The sequence below is a fragment of the Engystomops pustulosus genome, chromosome 6 (genome assembly GCF_040894005.1).
Source record: "Engystomops pustulosus chromosome 6, aEngPut4.maternal, whole genome shotgun sequence".
Lineage (NCBI taxonomy): Eukaryota > Metazoa > Chordata > Amphibia > Anura > Leptodactylidae > Engystomops > Engystomops pustulosus.
This window is the reverse complement of record NC_092416.1, coordinates 179590900-179612811: the sequence shown is the minus strand read 5'-3', so window position 1 is coordinate 179612811 and position 21912 is coordinate 179590900. Positions and strand designations below refer to the sequence as shown.

Below are 21912 nucleotides of genomic sequence, written 5' to 3'. Positions count from 1 at the left end.
TCTGCTGCTGGTGCAGTCACTGTGTACATACATGACATTACTTATCCTGTACTGATCCTGAGTTACATCCTGTATTATACCCCAGAGCTGCACTCACTATTCTGCTGCTGGTGCAGTCACTGTGTACATACATGACATTACTTATCCTGTACTGATCCTGAGTTACATCCAGTATTATACCCCAGAGCTGCACTCACTATTCTGCTGCTGGTGCAGTCACTGTGTACATACATGACATTACTTATCCTGTACTGATCCTGAGTTACATCCTGTATTATACCCCAGAGCTGCACTCACTATTCTGCTGCTGGTGCAGTCACTGTGTACATACATGACATTACTTATCCTGTACTGATCCTGAGTTACATCCTGTATTATACCCCAGAGCTGCACTCACTATTCTGCTGCTGGTGCAGTCACTGTGTACATGCATGACATTACTTATCCTGTACTGATCCTGAGTTACATCCTGTATTATACCCCAGAGCTGCACTCACTATTCTGCTGCTGGTGCAGTCACTGTGTACATACATGACATTACTTATCCTGTACTGATCCTGAGTTACATCCTGTATTATACTCCAGAGCTGCACTCACTATTCTGCTGCTGGTGCAGTCACTGTGTACGTACATGACATTACTTATCCTGTACTGATCCTGATCTGCTGCTGGTGGATGTTGTGTAGGCTTCTGATTATGCGCAGTAGTTGTTGTGTAGGTACAGATATTGTTGTGTACAGGGGGTGCTGTGGGGGGGGGGGGGGGATGGTGTTGTGTGTGTGCCCCCCCCCCCCTTATTGGATGCAGATCAGTGATTCCTGTGCTGTCCTGGTAATTGTTGGACTGTGGCGCTCCCTACATGTCGGTGTCTCTGTGGGGGTCTCATGTTGGGGTCTCATTGATGGGTTTTCACAGGGCAGCTTTTTCATAGATCGAATGGACTTAAACATATGGATCCTCTTTTTTCCAAATTCCTGTGTAATAAGTTAAAGGACACCTGTCATCAGGTCTGTGTCACTAGTCCTGTCACCTCTACCTGTTGGAGCAGCTCACAAGGATCCCATCCCAGCCTTTATCTAGTTATTTCATACATTATTCATTGTAAAATCATCTATTCTTTATCATGTAAATGAGGCTGGTCACATGGTCAGGGGCAGTGATGTCACCCCTGTTACCCCTCCCCTCTCCTCCCCCTGCTCATGTCTGTGTGTAATGTATAGTAAAGCATGGCTAGTGTGTGCTGCATCTGCTGACATGCTGCATCCTCCTAATATACAGGTGAGAGACACAGACATCAGCTACACAAGTACCTGACATGTTCTGCTGTAACATGGCTGCAGCCAGTAGCTGTTGTATCTCTCCTATACACACACACATGCACACACAGGCTGCAGGGGGCGCCAGCACCAGGAAGCACATCATTATACAGCCTCACATCATTATACAGGCTGTCAGTCAAGCACTGGGGGTGTGGCTGTGCCTCCCACTCATGAATAGAGTGGGCAGCTTGAATATGCTAATGCTTCATTGGACATTTCACAGGTCATTTGCATACAGCTTTAGGACCTCATTGCTTAGGTTTACAGGCATGTAGAGGGACAATGAAGGGATAGAGGCAATGCTCTCTAATGGTAAATATATTTAGTTTAGGAGGGTTATTTTGCATGACGGGTTCTCTTTAAGTGACCGCTCAGCTTTCCTAGACTCCTTAAAGGGAACCTGTCAGCAAAAATTGGCCTAATAAACCACTACCAGTATGTTCCTAAGTAGCTGAACACCTTCACTATCATGTTTCTTTCATGACCCAGTGCGGTGGCATCATCCAGGCAATCGACTTTAAAGTGAGATGTAAACTGGTTGTATAAAGTCAAGGAGGCGGAGATTTTAACACTAAAGTCAAGCTCTCTCTTCCTCTGAAAGCTCTCTTCATTGTAGGTAGCTGATGGTCCTGCATCCAGAGACATCACTAACCACATCTCCCAAAATCCGATTAATAATTTCAATCTCCGAGGAGGAGGAGGCGATCAGAGCTTCTCACCTTGACTTCAGTGTTAAACTCTCCTCCCCCTTGACTTTATACAACCAATTGCCATCTCACTTCAAAGTAGATTTTCTGGATGTTGCCACCGCACTGGACCATGAAAGAAACAAAAACTACCAGGTGTTGCGCTGCTTGACAATATATTAGGAATGGTTTATTAGATTAATAGCTGTTGATAGGTTCATCAGACAATATAATGGGAATGCGATGCAGCAGAGCAGACACTCAGGAGTCTGGGAAAGCTGGGTGACTCTCCTGTAATAGGAGCCATATGGTGCTGTGTGTGTGACCTCCTCCGGCTGTGAAGTTGATGGATTGGGTGTGTGACACGAGGGTCAGCGCTGGGACAGTCTGGGGAGGTTACTCACTACACTCCCTGCTGCCCGGGATACATGCTCCGGCCTGGTGCTGGTGACGATTGGCCGCGTCTGATCCGCCAAACAGGGCACCAGGGCTGATGATGATGACAGCTGAGACGGCCTGGTCAGAGGTCGTGAGTCTATAGCGATAACCTTCATCCACCTCTCTACCCTACTGCGGGTCTATGCCAGGAGGTGCCCGCTGTGTGAGGCGCTCGCCGCGCGTCTTCCAGGCTCCCGGGACGTCTGGCGATACCTCAGCAGCTGCTTATAATCCTCGGCGTTTGCTTATAATAAGAAGTGTCTGTTTGTAGAGTTGGCGCTGAGCGGCGGCGGGTATATCCAGTAGCGGTGACATCGGGCAGACCATGGAGATTAATGTGCGGATAAACAGTCCCGGTAATAGTAGCAGCAGCCGCCATCCATCATACTTATCATACACAGGGCAGACGCGTCATCTGCAGAGGCTCTAGCCACACCGGATCTTACTGCACCCACACGATTCACAGCTAACATGACCGCTCCCGTCTAAGGGGGGGGAGGCCACGAAATACCTGGACTCCCCATGTTGCTCCTCTTTTTTTAACATTGTGTCTGCATTGAAACAATGGGGATCGCCTACCCCCAAATGTGCTTCAACATTTTTCAGTAACTCTGCTTGCTGCCAGGGAAGGTGAATGCTGATCTTTTATATGCGTCATGTCAGGACGTAGATGTTTTGTTGCTAGAGGGGATTTCCAGATCCACAAAATTGACCGTCCAGAGGTGACTGAAACGCGTCGGCCGTAAATGTCTGTCCTGTGCTGTTTTGTTTGGCCTATATACTATGTAATCCTACACTGCCAGAAAATTCCTATATGGATTTATACTCCAGTATTGTGCACTGTGGTCGTGTCCTCACACTGCTGTGCACTTGTCTCTGTACAATGAACTGTTTCCCTGCTCCTCCTCCTCTGCTCCGAGTAACTGAACCAATAGTTCATTCAAAAGTGAACCACAGCTTTTAATCATTGCAGAGGGAATGGTCTTTAAAGTGGTTGTATGCAGAGAGCTAAGAGCACTGCAGTGTGAGGACACGCTCCCAGTGTACAGCGCTGGAATATAAAGCCGTAATTCATAGTCTATTAACAACATAGGCGTAGGTATGATTGCACATCTCTCCAGGGTCAATACATATCAGTGGCTGCACAGAGCACAGCAGTGTGAGGGATGATTGCACATCTCTCCAGGGACAATACATATCACTGACAGCACAGAGCACAGCAGTGTGAGGGATGATTACACTTCTCTCCAGGGACAGCACATAACACTGGCTGCAGAGAGCACAGAGCACAGCAGTGTGAGGTCTGATTACACATCTCTCTTGGGACAATAAATAACACTGGCTGCAGAGAGCACAGAGCACAGCAGTGTGAGGGATGATTACACATCTCTCCAGGGACAATACATAACACTGGCTGCAGAGAGCACAGCAGTGTGAGGGATGATTACACATCTCTCCAGGGACAATACATAACACTGGCTGCAGAGAGCACAGAGCACAGCAGTGTGAGGGATGATTACACATCTCTCCAGGGACAGTACATATCACTGGCTGCAGAGAGCACAGAGCACAGCAGTGTGAGGGATGATTACACATCTCTCCAGGGACAATACATAACACTGGCTGCAGAGAGCACAGAGCACAGCAGTGTGAGGTCTGATTACACATCTCTCCAGGGACAATACATAACACTGGCTGCAGAGAGCACAGAGCACAGCAGTGTGAGGGATGATTACACATCTCTCCAGGGACAATACATAACACTGGCTGCAGAGAGCACAGAGCACAGCAGTGTGAGGGATGATTACACATCTCTCCAGGGACAGTACATATCACTGGCTGCAGAGAGCACAGAGCACAGCAGTGTGAGGGATGATTACACATCTCTCCAGGGACAATACATAACACTGGCTGCAGAGAGCACAGAGCACAGCAGTGTGAGGTCTGATTACACATCTCTCCAGGGACAATACATAACACTGGCTGCAGAGAGCACAGAGCACAGCAGTGTGAGGGATGATTACACATCTCTCCAGGGACAATACATAACACTGGCTGCAGAGAGCACAGCAGTGTGAGGTCTGATTACACATCTCTCCAGGGACAATACATAACACTGGCTGCAGAGAGCACAGAGCACAGCAGTGTGAGGTCTGATTACACATCTCTTCAGGTACAATACATAACACTGGCTGCAGAGAGCACAGAGCACAGCAGTGTGAGGTCTGATTACACATCTCTCTTGGGACAATACAAAACACTGGCTGCAGAGAGCACAGAGCACAGCAGTGTGAGGTCTGATCACACATCTCTCCAGGGACAATACATAACACTGGCTGCAGAGAGCACAGAACACAGCAGTGTGAGGTCTGATTACACATCTCTCCAGGGACAATACATAACACTGGCTGCAGAGAGCACAGCAGTGTGAGGGATGATTACACATCTCTCCAGGGACAATACATAACACTGGCTGCAGTCTATGTGGTGACACCTGCTGAAATATTAGATTTTAATTGCAACCAAATGCAGAATTTTAACCTTTATCTTTTCTTTTTGTCTTTCAGATCGTGAGGACCAATCAATACTTTGCACGTAAGTAAAACCCAGTGTTGCACATTTACACAAAAACAAAACCTCTCAGGCTTCATTAGGTTTCCGTGATGAGCAAAGCCGCCTTTATACATAACCACAATGTGTAGTGTCCTGTAGGGGGCCGTCACACACCCTTTAATGATCGTGACCTTACCTTTAATGGTTACAGCTTAATCCCCGGAGACTTACATTCCCAGTTACAGGTCCCCTTACAGAGAAGCTGCCACATTGTACGGGTAGAATGCTCTGCAGACTCCACCCCCTCCCTTTTGTGTGTCCTGATCGGTCATTAGTGTAAAAGATGTTTTATGATGGATTTCCCCTTTAAGTGCAGCAGAACTTGACGCTCGTTTCTCCCATCAGCTGACACTTTTACTCTGTTGGAACTAATGGAGTATTTTCCTTTTACTATATGTCTGATGTGCAGACACAGCCCTCGCCTGTCATCACTACAAGCGTCTTATTGTCTCACTCCAAGGCTTTTATACAACGGATCTTTCCTGCAAGTGCCGACTGTTTTATGAGGTTCTGAACCCAGAATACAATCCTGCAGATTACATGTACAGGATAAGTAATGTCATGTATGTACACAGTGACTGCACCAGCAGCAGAATAGTGAGTGCAGCTCTGGAGTATAATACAGGATGTAACTCAGGATCAGTACAGGATAAGTAATGTCATGTATGTACAGTGACTGCACCAGCAGCAGAATAGTGAGTGCAGCTCTGGGGTATAATACAGGATGTAACTCAGGATCAGTACAGGATAAGTAATGTCATGTATGTACACAGTGACTGCACCAGCAGCAGAATAGTGAGTGCAGCTCTGGAGTATAATACAGGATGTAACTCAGGATCAGTACAGGATAAGTAATGTCATGTATGTACACAGTGACTGCACCAGCAGCAGAATAGTGAGTGCAGCTCTGGAGTATAATACAGGATGTAACTCAGGATCAGTACAGGATAAGTAATGTCATGTATGTACACAGTGACTGCACCAGCAGCAGAATAGTGAGTGCAGCTCTGGGGTATAATACAGGATGTAACTCAGGATCAGTACAGGATAAGTAATGTCATGTATGTACACAGTGACTGCACCAGCAGCAGAATAGTGAGTGCAGCTCTGGGGTATAATACAAGATGTAACTCAGGATCAGTACAGGATAAGTAATGTCATGTATGTACACAGTGACTGCACCAGCAGCAGAATAGTGAGTGCAGCTCTGGGGTATAATACAGGATGTAACTCAGGATCAGTACAGGATAAGTAATGTCATGTATGTACAGTGACTGCACCAGCAGCAGAATAGTGAGTGCAGCTCTGGGGTATAATACAAGATGTAACTCAGGATCCGTACAGGATAAGTAATGTCATGTATGTACAGTGACTGCACCAGCAGCAGAATAGTGAGTGCAGCTCTGGGGTATAATACAGGATGTAACTCAGGATCAGTACAGGATAAGTAATGTCATGTATATACACAGTGACTGCACCAGCAGCAGAATAGTGAGTGCAGCTCTGGAGTATAATACAGGATGTAACTCAGGATCAGTACAGGATAAGTAATGTCATGTATATACACAGTGACTGCACCAGCAGCAGAATAGTGAGTGCAGCTCTGGGGTATAATACAGGATGTAACTCAGGATCAGTACAGGATAAGTAATGTCATGTATATACACAGTGACTGCACCAGCAGCAGAATAGTGAGTGCAGCTCTGGAGTATAATACAGTATGTAACTCAGGATCAGTACAGGATAAGTAATGTCATGTATATACACAGTGACTGCACCAGCAGCAGAATAGTGAGTGCAGCTCTGGAGTATAATACAGGATGTAACTCAGGATCAGTACAGGATAAGTAATGTCATGTATGTACACAGTGACTGCACCAGCAGCAGAATAGTGAGTGCAGCTCTGGGGTATAATACAGGATGTAACTCAGGATCCGTACAGGATAAGTAATGTCATGTATATACACAGTGACTGCACCAGCAGCAGAATAGTGAGTGCAGCTCTGGAGTATAATACAGGATGTAACTCAGGATCAGTACAGGATAAGTAATGTCATGTATATACACAGTGACTGCACCAGCAGCAGAATAGTGAGTGCAGCTCTGGAGTATAATACAGGAGGTAACTCAGGATCAGTACAGGATAAGTAATGTCATGTATGTACACAGTGACTGCACCAGAATAGTGAGTGCAGCTCTGGGGTATAATACAGGATGTAACTCAGGATCAGTACAGGATAAGTAATGTCATGTATGTACACAGTGACTGCATCAGCAGCAGAATAGTGAGTGCAGCTCTGGGGTATAATACAGGGTGTAACTCAGGATCAGTACAGGATAAGTAATGTCATGTATGTACACAGTGACTGCACCAGAATAGTGAGTGCAGCTCTGGGGTATAATACAGGATGTAACTCAGGATCAGTACAGGATAAGTAATGTCATGTATGTACAGTGACTGCACCAGCAGCAGAATAGTGAGTGCAGCTCTGGAGTATAATACAGGATGTAACTCAGGATCAGTACAGGATAAGTAATGTCATGTATGTACACAGTGACTGCACCAGCAGCAGAATAGTGAGAGCAGCTCTGGAGTATAATACAGGATGTAACTCAGGATCAGTACAGGATAAGTAATGTCATGTATATACACAGTGACTGCACCACCAGCAGAATAGTGAGTGCAGCTCTGGGGTATAATACAGGATGTAACTCAGGATCAGTACAGGATAAGTAATGTCATGTATGTACACAGTGACTGCACCAGCAGCAGAATAGTGAGAGCAGCTCTGGGGTATAATACAGGGTGTAACTCAGGATCAGTACAGGATAAGTAATGTCATGTATGTACACAGTGACTGCACCAGCAGCAGAATAGTGAGAGCAGCTCTGGAGTATAATACAGGATGTAACTCAGGATCAGTACAGGATAAGTAATGTCATGTATATACACAGTGACTGCACCACCAGCAGAATAGTGAGTGCAGCTCTGGGGTATAATACAGGATGTAACTCAGGATCAGTACAGGATAAGTAATGTCATGTATGTACACAGTGACTGCATCAGCAGCAGAATAGTGAGTGCAGCTCTGGGGTATAATACAGGGTGTAACTCAGGATCAGTACAGGATAAGTAATGTCATGTATGTACACAGTGACTGCACCAGAATAGTGAGTGCAGCTCTGGGGTATAATACAGGATGTAACTCAGGATCAGTACAGGATAAGTAATGTCATGTATGTACAGTGACTGCACCAGCAGCAGAATAGTGAGTGCAGCTCTGGAGTATAATACAGGATGTAACTCAGGATCAGTACAGGATAAGTAATGTCATGTATGTACACAGTGACTGCACCAGCAGCAGAATAGTGAGAGCAGCTCTGGAGTATAATACAGGATGTAACTCAGGATCAGTACAGGATAAGTAATGTCATGTATATACACAGTGACTGCACCACCAGCAGAATAGTGAGTGCAGCTCTGGGGTATAATACAGGATGTAACTCAGGATCAGTACAGGATAAGTAATGTCATGTATGTACACAGTGACTGCACCAGCAGCAGAATAGTGAGTGCAGCTCTGGAGTATAATACAGGATGTAACTCAGGATCAGTACAGGATAAGTAATGTCATGTATGTACACAGTGACTGCACCAGCAGCAGAATAGTGAGAGCAGCTCTGGAGTATAATACAGGATGTAACTCAGGATCAGTACAGGATAAGTAATGTCATGTATATACACAGTGACTGCACCACCAGCAGAATAGTGAGTGCAGCTCTGGGGTATAATACAGGATGTAACTCAGGATCAGTACAGGATAAGTAATGTCATGTATGTACACAGTGACTGCACCAGCAGCAGAATAGTGAGTGCAGCTCTGGAGTATAATACAGGATGTAACTCAGGATCAGTACAGGATAAGTAATGTCATGTATGTACACAGTGACTGCACCAGCAGCAGAATAGTGAGAGCAGCTCTGGAGTATAATACAGGATGTAACTCAGGATCAGTACAGGATAAGTAATGTCATGTATGTACACAGTGACTGCACCAGCAGCAGAATAGTGAGTGCAGCTCTGGGGTATAATACAGGATGTAACTCAGGATCAGTACAGGATAAGTAATGTCATGTATGTACACAGTGACTGCACCAGCAGCAGAATAGTGAGTGCAGCTCTGGAGTATAATACAGGATGTAACTCAGGATCAGTACAGGATAAGTAATGTCATGTATGTACACAGTGACTGCACCAGCAGCAGAATAGTGAGTGCAGCTCTGGTGTATAATACAGGATGTAATTCAGGATCAGTACAGGATAAGTAATGTCATGTATGTACACAGTGACTGCACCAGCAGCAGAATAGTGAGTGCAGCTCTGGGGTATAATACAGGATGTAACTCAGGATCAGTACAGGATAAGTAATGTCATGTATGTACACAGTGACTGCACCAGCAGCAGAATAGTGAGTGCAGCTCTGGAATATAGTACAGTATATATTGTGTATTACTTCCTGCTCCATGTCCTCGGGTGTCTCGGCCCCCCGGTATTTCTGGTGTGTGTAATGTCTTTCCTCCTCTGTGGGTGGGATATAACACTCTTCCAGTACATCCGGACGTCTCCTGTGCAGGATGATGCCGGTGCCCGGTGGCTGCCCTCTGTATGACACGTTGCAGCAGATGTGCACCCAGCGCTGCACCCGCTCTCGTCCACATTCCTGGCCGGTTAGGGTGATATATATGCAGCTGCTTGGATGAGAAGTTTAACCCTCTTTCTGCTGGGGTTTCCCTCCCCACCCACAAAATAAATTACATTCCAAAATATAAGCAGAACAGTCGATGTTTCGGCTTCATATTCTCAGCGTGACATAACGTTATTTTCAGCAGTCTCCCTTTTTATGGCCAGAACTTTCTGTGATTGATTAGTGGATTTTTGGTGCTTACATTTTCTGCCTTTTTAGTACTAAAAAGATAGTCCAAGTCTGCACCCCAGTCCTTCCATAGAAGGAAGGTAACTGGCCCTCCACGGCTAAACAGACGGGGGAGCGGGGAGGTAGGAGGCTCGGACTGTGGGACAGGCCCCATGTATTGTCAACGTCTTGTCGTCTCCTTCACACTTGCACAAGGAACCATACGAGAAACCTAGAATACCTGGGCAGAGGGAAGACAAGTCTTATATGTTATGTAGGCCGACATCTGACGACAAATGAATAAATTCATTCTGCCCCAAGGTCAGCCGCCCCCCCCAGGTCAGCCGCCTAATCTTGCCCGGCCCCCCCAGGTCAGCCGCCTAATCTTGCCCGGCCCCCCCAGGTCAGCCGCCTAATCTTGCCCGGCCCCCCCCAGGTCAGCCGCCTAATCTTGCCCGGCCCCCCCAGGTCAGCCGCCTAATCTTGCCCGGCCCCCCCAGGTCAGCCGCCTAATCTTGCCCGGCCCCCCCAGGTCAGCCGCCTAATCTTGCCCGGCCCCCCCAGGTCAGCCGCCTAATCTTGCCCGGCCCCCCCAGGTCAGCCGCCTAATCTTGCCCGGCCCCCCCAGGTCAGCCGCCTAATCTTGCCCGGCCCCCCCAGGTTAGCCGCCTAATCTTGCCCGGCCCCCCCAGGTCAGCCGCCTAATCTTGCCCGGCCCCCCCAGGTCAGCCGCCTAATCTTGCCTGGCCCCCCCAGGTCAGCCGCCTAATCTTGCCTGCCCCCCCCCAGGCCAGCCGCCTAATCTTGCCTGGCCCCACCCAAGCCACTCGAACACTAAACCAATAAATTTCTTCTACCCCATAGCAGACCCCTACATATGTGTTATCTTCATGACCCCCAATGTTAGCCAACCCCAAGCCTATGCTCCATCTCCCCTAAATTTATCCCACCCAAGGGCTGACCCGTCCCTCGTTCTGACCCTCATACACTTCTAAATTTTTTTACAACCTCAGACCTCAACCCCCAATATATCTGACCTCAGACCCCTACGTTTATGAGACCAGACATCTAAATTGTATTGGCCCCCCCTGAGCAGTAGCTTCATCCACCCCCAGATGTCACATAAACAGTGAGAGGCTACAGGAGGCGACGTATCACCAGATGTGACTCTTATTACACCCCCCGCACTATTATATTTGGGCTTCTGTAGACTCCGGATGCGTTAAGAGAAGTCTTGCTGCTTTTACACTTTTCTAGTTTGGGGGGGGGGGGGAAGGGTATTTGTTGGACTTTGGGTAAGTTGGGTTTGTTTGTTTCTCTAGAGGTGAATCCGGAGCTGGGAAGACGGAGAACACCAAGAAAGTTATCCAGTACTTGGCGCACGTGGCGTCTTCACACAAGGGAAAGAAGGACCATACGATTCCTGTGAGTTACTAGAAGGATCTTCTACCTGGCCAGGACCAGTCTCCCTGTTGTCCTCTGCTCCACATGCCAACCCTTGTGGTACCAATGCCCTGTGCTGGCATAGCCTTTCCGAGCACCCCTAGATATGACTTTGGTCTCATGTCCATGAGGACAACCCAATGGTCACAAAGGTTTTCCTCAAGGGTGCAGCCAACATATCACAAAACTTTCCACCAGAGAAGTTAGATGGACACTTTGGACAAATTAGAGATGTTTCTTGAGTGGTTAATCTTCGTGCCTACACTTGGATCGAAATGGGCAATTAACGGTTCCGATAATTAGAACCAACCTTTTTGGGTTGAGAGTTTTTTTACGTGAGGTTTTTGGAGCCAGTACATTTCCTTGCTCATGTTTGGATTTCACTGTGATTTATTGTCCTTGATATTTTGGTTGAGCGGGGGTGGTACCATGTTTTGGGGTTGGTTTGTGCCCTTGGCTACCTGCTTGGGTCAATGGATCTCACCCCCTGGTAAGGAGAACCATCCTAGCACCCAACGTGGAACATTTTGGGTTGAGTTTTGGTGCTTGAGACTATTGGCACTTACTGGCTCAGTGGTTGGGTTTGTCCATGATTAGATGCATGTTCCTAATTGTTCTCACTAAGCATGGGGTGATACCATGGCAGCCATGTTTGGGGGGTGGGTTTGGGTCGGCACTGTGTGGTGATTATTAACTGCCCCGTGACTAACTTGTGTTTTTTGTTTGCCGTAACAGACGGAATCCCCTAAACCCATCAAACACCAGGCAAGTGGATTTCCTCCTCCTCTCCTCATACTTTTCTTTGTAGTCCTATGTAGTGGCCCCTTCGCCCCTTTGCAGGCGGCCATTTTATTGGAGCCTTTGGAGATTTAGCCCACAGAATGGCCTCCTGCATTAGAGGGAGGTGACGGGTAGCCCCACTCCTGAGTTCCTCTATCCTCTGACGCCTCTCTGTACCCATACAGACGTATCCAGCTCCATATATCCCACTTCTACCACCATTAACAGCGTAACCATTCAGTTCCTGGTGCTCACATCATTTTAACACTCTTTATACCCGCCTGGTCACATGGGTAGGCGTGGCCAAGTCTGTACCACCCCTGCAGAGCAGGGTGACCACCCCCTCTAGGAGCCATATTGTGCCACCTATTGGGTGTTGTCCACCACAGGCTTGATGGGGGGGATCCCTGCCTCAGATAGAAGGGGGCGGGGCACTTGTATGTATTTATTTGAATCCCTGTGTTTGGTGAATTTGGTGTGCTGCATAGACCATAACCATTAACGTATTTTTTTTCTCCCCCCTTCACTGTCATTTTGTTAAACTACAGAGTGGATCCTTGTTGTATGTGAGTAGCATGTAGCTCTCCCCCCTCCCCCAACACTTACCCTCCACCCTATTACAATTTCTTCCGCTCTCTCCACCCCTCACACCCCCATCCCCCACCCGACCTCATCCCCCGCTATCATTTCACCTCTGTCCTCGCTCATACCGCGCGCTGCATGACGCGCTCTGCCCGTCTCCAGTCTTACCTTCACCCCACGGCATAAAGTAGCCGCCTTTTCCGCCATTTTAACCTGCTTTTTTTTTTCCTTTTTTAACCTGAGGGTGAGGGTTTGGCTTGTTCTCTGTTGCTCTGCTCCAACTATTGCTGCAAAATATCTATTGTACCCCCCCCCCCCCTCCCTCCTGCAATAATAATGGTCTGATCCTTCATCTTACGTGCAATTGTTTTTATGGTAACCAGTAATGGTGGAAGGAAAGGAAGAGACACAGTGATACATGCTCTTTACAGCAGTCATAAAGTGAAACCATCAAGGTTTTGTAAGTTGTTTTAGGATCAGGATGTCCCCAAATCTCTACTTATCCTGTACTGATCCTCAGTTACATCTTGTGTTATACTCCAGAGCTGCACTCACTAATGGTCATGTATGTACACAGTGACTGCACCAGCAGAATAGTGAGTGCAGCTCTGGGGTATAATACAGGATGTAACTCAGGATCAGTACAGGATAAGTAATGTCATGTATGTACACAGGGACTGCACCAACAGCAGAATAGTGAGTGCAGCTCTGGAGTATAATACAGGATGTAACTCAGGATCAGTACAGGATAAGTAATGGCATGTATGTACACAGTGACTGCACCAGCAGCAGAATAGTGAGTGCAGCTCTGGGGTATAATACAGGATGTAACTCAGGATCAGTACAGGATAAGTAATGTCATGTATGTACACAGTGACTGCACCAGCAGCAGAATAGTGAGTGCAGCTCTGGGGTATAATACAGGATGTAACTCAGGATCAGTACAGGATAAGTAATGTCATGTATGTACACAGTGACTGCACCAGCATCAGAATAGTGAGTGCAGCTCTGGAGTATAATACAGGATGTAACTCAGGATCAGTACAGGATAAGTAATGTCATGTATGTACACAGTGACTGCACCAGCAGCAGAATAGTGAGTGCAGCTCTGGGGTATAATACAGGATGTAACTCAGGATCAGTACAGGATAAGTAATGTCATGTATGTACACAGTGACTGCACCAGCAGCAGAATAGTGAGTGCAGCTCTGGGGTATAATACAGGTTGTAACTCAGGATCAGTACAGGATAAGTAATGTCATGTATGTACACAGTGACTGCACCAGCAGCAGAATAGTGAGTGCAGCTCTGGGGTATAATACAGGATGTAACTCAGGATCAGTACAGGATAAGTAATGTCATGTATGTACACAGTGACTGCACCAGCAGCAGAATAGTGAGTGCAGCTCTGGAGTATAATACAGGATGTAACTCAGGATCAGTACAGGATAAGTAATGTCATGTATGTACACAGTGACTGCACCAGCAGCAGAATAGTGAGTGCAGCTCTGGAGTATAATACAGGATGTAACTCAGGATCAGTACAGGATAAGTAATGTCATGTATGTACACAGTGACTGCACCAGCAGCAGAATAGTGAGTGCAGCTCTGGGGTATAATACAGGATGTAACTCAGGATCAGTACAGGATAAGTAATGTCATGTATGTACACAGTGACTGCACCAGCAGCAGAATAGTGAGTGCAGCTCTGGAGTATAATACAGGATGTAACTCAGGATCAGTACAGGATAAGTAATGTCATGTATGTACACAGTGACTGCACCAGCAGCAGAATAGTGAGTGCAGCTCTGGGGTATAATACAGGATGTAACTCAGGATCAGTACAGGATAAGTAATGTCATGTATGTACACAGTGACTGCACCAGCAGCAGAATAGTGAGTGCAGCTCTGGAGTATAATACAGGATGTAACTCAGGAACACCAAATTGTGTGTATATAATTCTATATATACTTGTAGTGTATAATTGTTACTCCCTCCTCCTCTCCCATTACTCCCCCTCAGTATTCTGCCTCTGCAGGGTTTTTCCTCAGCAGATTGTTAGATGACAATATCCTTCCCATAATTCCTGGCACTCACCTGTCGGGGTTGATGGCCGCTATTGTTGTAAACAAAGACCCCTGTCCCCGGGGGATGTGCTGCTGGAGGGGGAGACAGGTTATAAATGGGAGATTTATTGTAAGGTGAGAATTATCCATGAGCCTTGTGTTTCCTGAGTGCGTTGCGCTTTGTTACTTATTGCTGTATTGTAGTTTGGGAGGGGGTGTAATGACTTGTGATTCGTTACTGCTGGGGGAGGGGCTGTAAATGTAAATTATTCATCTCCTCCTAGATCCTCTTTAGGCTCCTTCCTGGATAGTTGGGATCTGTTACCCAGCTTTCCCATAGATTGGGATGTATATTTCATTGTGGGGGCATGGATAGTTCTGTACTGGGCATGATGGGTGCTGCCCCCCAGTGCTGAGGCTGATATTATAATATTACCAGCTTATGGGAGAATTCATTGTGTCTATAGAAAGTCCATCAGGGGGAAAAACTCTAAATTATGATAAAATTCAGTCTGTCTGCATCACCACCAGGGGGAGCTCCGGAGCTTAGTGAAGACAGGTAGGATAGAGCTCCCTCTGGTGGTAACTTCAGGTCATTTAAGTCCTATAGTTTGCTGCATATACTTATAGTGTGTATAGGTAACCTGTTCTGCTGCGTCTCCAGACCGTGCTGCACGAGGGGGGACTCTGACAACTAGACAGAAGAGGGAGTATCCTGTAGGCCCCTGACCATGATGCTTTGCTGTGTGATGGTCACCGCCGTCTCCAGCGATTTCGTTTAACTCTGTAATTTTGGGGTTTTTTTCTCTCTGTAGGGGGAGCTAGAGCGCCAGCTGCTTCAGGCAAACCCCATATTAGAGTCTTTTGGGAACGCCAAGACAGTGAAGAACGACAACTCCTCCCGCTTTGTAAGTGTCAGAGACAAAAATGGCTTTTGAGGGTTCCCTGTGCTGCATATAGAGGGAGGGAGCCCCTTTATTGACTCTCAGGGATGGGGGCGCTTCTACGCTGCGAGGACGTTGTACAGGTAAGTCTTTTAGGGGCATCCGCTCTGTAAATCTCCTTGCAGAGTCTTAGCCGTGTCCATATAGTATCTGGTTCCATGTAATCCTCGCCACCGGATTACACATGAGGCAATGCTGTGCGCCCGCCCCACGGCGCCCCCTGTGGACACACCACCGGTATCACACCTTCCTCCTCTGCTGTTCATGATCTTACAGACACTCAGCTGGAATACCCCTTTAAAGATCCCTGTAGAACAGTAAAGTTTTGTATCAATGTATCTGAGTCACACGGCACATAACAATTATCAGATGTTTCCAATTTCTTGATTGTTCGTTATGGACTTAGAAATATTGTGATTCCTTCTCCAGGGCAAATTCATCCGGATCAACTTTGACGTGACGGGTTACATCGTAGGCGCCAACATCGAGACCTGTATCCTTTTCCCCGCCGTCGCCTCCTGTCCGGCCTCTGAACCCCCCGCATGCAGGAGGGAAGCCATGGCCGCTCGCAGGCCCAGGATAAACCGGGATTTCCTGTCCTTGCACAGGACTGCCAAGCTGGGTTTAACTCCATAATCTGTGTAAACGGCACAAGTCCGTGGGCGGCGAATTTATGGCGTCCGCTTTATCACCCGGCTGATGGATCCAAGCGGAGAACTTCCTAAAATAGTCAGACACCCGCCCGCGTTAGAGGTATTTACACCGTCGTCTGCTGGATCCGGTACAGACGCTGCGTTCCTCTGGCATCCTTGGGATAGTATCATAACTGGGACCAGATGTATACGTGTGCCAGGATAGGTCATCAGCAGGACACCTACTGGTCATGAGGAAGAAGGGGGTCAGCACAGGAATAGCGCCCCTCTGGTCACCTGGCTGTAGAGGGAACTGCAGGACAGATCCTTGTACACAGTGAGTGTTAGTAAATATGGTGTAGCAGCCTCTCTATTCTTGGCTTGTGTGGGGGTCCCATTGCTCGGACCCCCGTGCAGCATATCGTAGCGCTGGACTATTGGTAGGTCGCCCCTCTTCCTCTCTTCATGCTTGCTGATTGTTTCCAGAGGACTGCATGTGCGCGGGCCAGGAATCTGCTGTACTGGCCGTCTCACGTTACCGCCACGGGATTGAGTGTTTATACGTTAGGCCACGGGCTGTTATTACTGGGGACACCGCAGGGGGAGCGCGGCCCCAACCTGTGGCATTTCTCAGCAAAAAAATCTCTCTACGGCAGGGAAATTAAATATCATTCCTGGGATTCCTCACCGCGCCAAGTTTCAGATGAAATTCAGCTTTTCCTAATTAAAACCACTCCACATCTCTGCGCCGGTTTAAGGCTGTGCATATACCTGAGATAATGCCGCCATTGTGTGCACAGTGTTATGGCATCTATCCTGCTCCACTATCATCCTTAACCCCCGGCCTCCAGACTTACTGGAGAAATCCCGAGCCATCCGTCAGGCCAAGGACGAGAGGACCTTCCACATCTTCTACCAGCTGCTGGCAGGATCCGGAGAACATCTCAAGTGTGAGTCCTGTTCTACAGAACGCAGATGCTGCAGAACATCTTGAGGACATCACTAACCTTGTGTTTTTCTTTGGGCCTGTAGCGGATCTCCTGCTAGAAGGATTCAACAATTACAAGTTTGTCTCTAATGGCTACTTACCTATCCCCGGGCAGCAGGACAAGGACAACTTCCAGGAGACCATGGAGGCCATGCACATCATGGGCTTCTCTCACGATGAGATACTGTGTAAGTAACGGGGGATGCTGGGAGTTGTAGTCTATGGGCCTAGGGTTGTGTTGGCTGTAATCTCACTCTCCTACCATCTTCTCCCATCAGCGATGCTGAAGGTCGTCTCTTCAGTTCTCCAGTTTGGAAATATTGTCTTTAAGAAGGAGAGGAACACAGACCAGGCGTCCATGCCGGAGAACACGTGTAAGTGAAGGAGGGTGTGCAATATACCAACCAATGACTTGCGTGTGCACCCTACGTATACGTCTCGCTGGGACCCCACTGCCCCCCATTCATCTGTATGAGACAAGCACATTCCCTATCTCTGATAGACAAGCAGAGGACGTGTGTGACCACCTCTCTATTTACATCCATCCCCCTCATCCTATTTTTTAAAATTATTATTATTATTATTATTATTATCTGGGCCCCGGCACTGGCTGCATCCTGGTAACAGCAGGATCACAGAGCTGGGACAGGGAACACCTATAGAGTGAGATGTATAGGTTCCTCAGTGACAGATATATGCATGGTAATCCCCCTCCTGGTATGTACCACAGTCTGTATTACCCCGTGGCTGATACCAGAGAGTTCATGCGGTGCAGCAGCCCCTCCATCTGTCAGGGGGCGCTGGAGGCAGAATGTACGTTGTGCGTTCTCTGTGTTTATTTGTATTGGGTCCGGACTGTGGAGAACAGATCAGAGGCCAAGAATTTGCAGCCAAACGCTCCAAACCCCAAGGGAGGTGTGAGCGCCAAGATTCGCTGGACCCTCTAACCTATTGTTTCCCGCAGCGCAGGAATTTATCATATACTCAGGACCAACGAGGTGTAGAACAGCCCTTTAAGAGCCTTCAGCTACCGACCCCCTACAAGCCCCTTAGATAAGTGATCAGCAACCTGCAGCACCACAGCTCCCAGTGTGCCCTGACTGCTGGGATTTGTAGTACAGCAGTAAGTCATTCTAGTCCCGCCCCCTTGCCTCCTTCATTTCCGACGTGCTGAAAAGACAGTAATTTAATATCTAATGACTTCAGGCCTGCGCTATGCAGGATTCTCCCCAGAGACCCAGCTTTCCCAGCACATAGCAAACTCTGAAGTCACAGAACTTTCTGATCCGGTTCAGACCCGGAATCTTATGTGTGGAGGCGGCTGCCAGGGAGGATTTGTATCAGGAATCCGATGCATTGGAAAGTACAGAAGAACATGGGGACCCTAGGGGGAGGTCCTGTAATGCATTGGCAAGTGCCCTCTGACCTCTGCCGTATGAAGAGCCGGGATAGGCAGGTGTTGCACGGACTCCTGGATCTCAGGACTATTCTGATTGGTGCTTGTAGGTTATTAGTAAGCAGTATGTGTCCTCCGGCAGGTGCTGGGGACCTGTCTATGGGGGAGGGCAGACATGGCCCAGGTGCCCGACCTCATCCTGTCATCTCTCCCTGCAGCCGCACAGAAGCTCTGCCACCTGCTGGGCATGAACGTCATGGAGTTTACCCGGGCCATCCTCACCCCGCGCATCAAAGTGGGCCGCGACTACGTGCAGAAGGCGCAGACAAAGGAGCAGGTGAGCCTAGGAGCCGTCCCTGGCGCTGTGCCGGCTGCTGCCATCCGGGCATAGACCACCTGTGCCGCCTGGTTTGTCCTGTATTTATGCAATGAGTATAGATCCCCGAGCCTCTCGTGAGGAAGAGCGCGGAGGATTATTGTGGGATTAGGAGGTTTTACATTATATTGAGATCTGCGAAATGATTGTCCCTGCCTGCATTGTCCACTAGGTGGCGCTCTCAGTATAAGGCTTTAGTAAGAGGCTAGCCCAAGTATAGAAGTTAGTTTATGGGTGGGGGGGACCATCACCGCTCACAAGATTACATACTGCCGCTCCACTCACTGTATATGTAGCCGCCTCTAGCATAACCAGACACAATATTCAGGCAGGGGAACAGGACCCCACTGGTTTGATGGTCATTTTGTGGAAAGGGCTTAACTTTTGACCCCTTTAAGTGGGAGCGGTATAAAATCTTATGTTATGAGCTCCCTCTAGTGGTGACCGCATATGGACAGGCATTTCTTTGCTGTTGTCCTGCGGACAAAGGCGTCGCTGTTGTTAGAATCTGGAAGCCATGTTTTTATGTCATTCTGACCACTCCCTTTAATGCTCACCTCCTCTCTTCCAGGCCGACTTTGCCATTGAAGCTTTGGCTAAGGCCACCTATGAGCGCCTCTTCCGCTGGCTGGTCCATCGCATCAACAAAGCTCTGGACCGCACCAAGCGTCAGGGAGCCTCCTTCATCGGGATCCTGGACATCGCCGGATTTGAGATCTTTGAGGTTCGTCTATTATTTGGGGAGGAGGCGGGTCAGTATTAACCCTTTATAGCTGGACTATTGCTGCTGCTGTAGAGTAGTATTACTATAGACCATAAGTCTATTACTATTTGTATATGGACTCTCCCTATTCCATTCCCTTTTGAGCTTGTCTATCAGGACATCTCGTCCCTGTGGCCGTTCATCTGCTCGTGATTGTGACAGGGAGGACGTCTGATAGATGCGGTTATAATATAATAGGTGGCGACGCGTCTTGTATCATGTGTTATCTGATAGATCCTATTAGAGAGCCATGAAGCTCCATCATGACCCAGACTCGTAGGATTCTGCAAATTGCACATCATCATCTATGCTCCAGTCACATCCAGAGCTGCGTTCTCAGGCTGTAAAGGCTTGTAGCTCTCTAATGCCCTCTGCTGGCATAGTGCTAGTACTTATCATGAACTCCTGGATTTTGCATCGTGCAACACTAGACTGCATGATACCATAAAATAACGGGTCATGTACCAAAACTGAGCCAGCAAAGGGCACTAGAGAGCTACAAGGTCCTATAACAGTGATGGCAAACCTTTTAGGCACAGAGTGCCCAAACTACAACCAAAACCCACATTTTTCGCAAAGTGCCAATGCGTCAATTTAAGCAGTAACTTATTACTCCCTGCTCTGTCACAGGTTTAAAGTATATAGGTACCTGAGGACACCAATACAGTAGAAAGAAGAAGACGTTTGGATTATCATTGTAGCTTCCTTCTAGGGTCCTGGGCTCTCTGGGACTGCAAGAGGCCTTGAGTCCTATCTGGCGAACTCTGTGCTGGGGTGATGGCTCGGGTGCCCATAGAGAGGGCTCTGAGTGCCACCTCTGGCACCCGTGCCATAGGTTCGCCATCACTGTCCTATAACCTGAAAGTGCAGCTCTGGATGTGACTAGAGTATATAGAGAAAGATGCCAGATAATGAAGACTATAGTGCAACACATGGCTGAGCTGATAGGTAGGGGTATGCTGGGTACCTGGTGGCATCCTGCAGGGTTATGGCTGAGCTGATAGGTAGGGGTATGCTGGGTACCTGGTGGCATCCTGCAGGGTTATGGCTGAGCTGATGGGGAGGGGTGTGCTGGGTACCAGGTGGCATCCTGCAGGGTTATGGCTGAGCTGATAGGTAGGGGTATGCTGGGTACCAGGTGGCATCCTGCAGGGTTATGGCTGAGCTGATGGGTAGGGGTATGCTGGGTACCAGGTGGCATCCTGCAGGGTTATGGCTGAGCTGATGGGTAGGGGTATGCTGGGTACCAAGTGGCATCCTGCAGGGTTATGGCTGAGCTGATGGGTAGGGGTATGCTGGGTACCAGGTGGCATCCTGCAGGGTTATGGCTGAGCTGATGGGTAGGGGTGTGCTGGGTACCAGGTGGCATCCTGCAGGGTTATGGCTGAGCTGATGGGTAGGGGTGTGCTGGGTACCAGGTGGCATCCTGCAGGGTTATGGCTGAGCTGATGGGTAGGGGTGTGCTGGGTACCTGGTGGCATCCTGCAGGGTTATGGCTGAGCTGATGGGTAGGGGTGTGCTGGGTACCTGGTGGCATCCTGCAGGGTTATGGCTGAGCTGATGGGTAGGGGTGTGCTGGGTACCAGGTGGCATCCTGCAGGGTTATGGCTGAGCTGATGGGTAGGGGTGTGCTGGGTACCAGGTGGCATCGTGCAGGGTTATGGCTGAGCTGATGGGTAGGGGTGTGCTGGGTACCAGGTGGCATCGTGCAGGGTTATGGCTGAGCTGATGGGTAGGGGTATGCTGGGTACCAGGTGGCATCCTGCAGGGTTATGGCTGAGCTGATGGGTAGGGGTGTGCTGGGTACCAGGTGGCATCCTGCAGGGTTATGGCTGAGCTGATGGGTAGGGGTGTGCTGGGTACCAGGTGGCATCCTGCAGGGTTATGGCTGAGCTGATGGGTAGGGGTGTGCTGGGTACCAGGTGGCATCCTGCAGGGTTATGGCTGAGCTGATGGGTAGGGGTGTGCTGGG

The 21912-nt window shown here is 48.4% G+C and overlaps 1 protein-coding gene across 3 annotated transcripts in view; it reads left to right on the top strand.

Moving 5' to 3' along the window:
- Positions 1-21912, top strand: part of MYH10 (myosin heavy chain 10) — a 59347-nt gene that overhangs the window by 27943 nt on the left and 9492 nt on the right. Inside the window, exons 4-14 of one of the 3 annotated variants that reach the window (XM_072112608.1) lie at positions 5011-5038; positions 11292-11394; positions 12148-12177; positions 12741-12758; positions 15657-15749; positions 16215-16278; positions 17269-17367; positions 17450-17593; positions 17684-17779; positions 19020-19138; positions 19749-19901. In XM_072112608.1, the coding sequence (XP_071968709.1) occupies positions 5011-5038; positions 11292-11394; positions 12148-12177; positions 12741-12758; positions 15657-15749; positions 16215-16278; positions 17269-17367; positions 17450-17593; positions 17684-17779; positions 19020-19138; positions 19749-19901 (947 nt within the window). The remainder of the gene's footprint in view (positions 1-5010; positions 5039-11291; positions 11395-12147; positions 12178-12740; positions 12759-15656; positions 15750-16214; positions 16279-17268; positions 17368-17449; positions 17594-17683; positions 17780-19019; positions 19139-19748; positions 19902-21912) is intronic. The other 2 variants (XM_072112609.1, XM_072112610.1) reach the window with 2 other exon arrangements.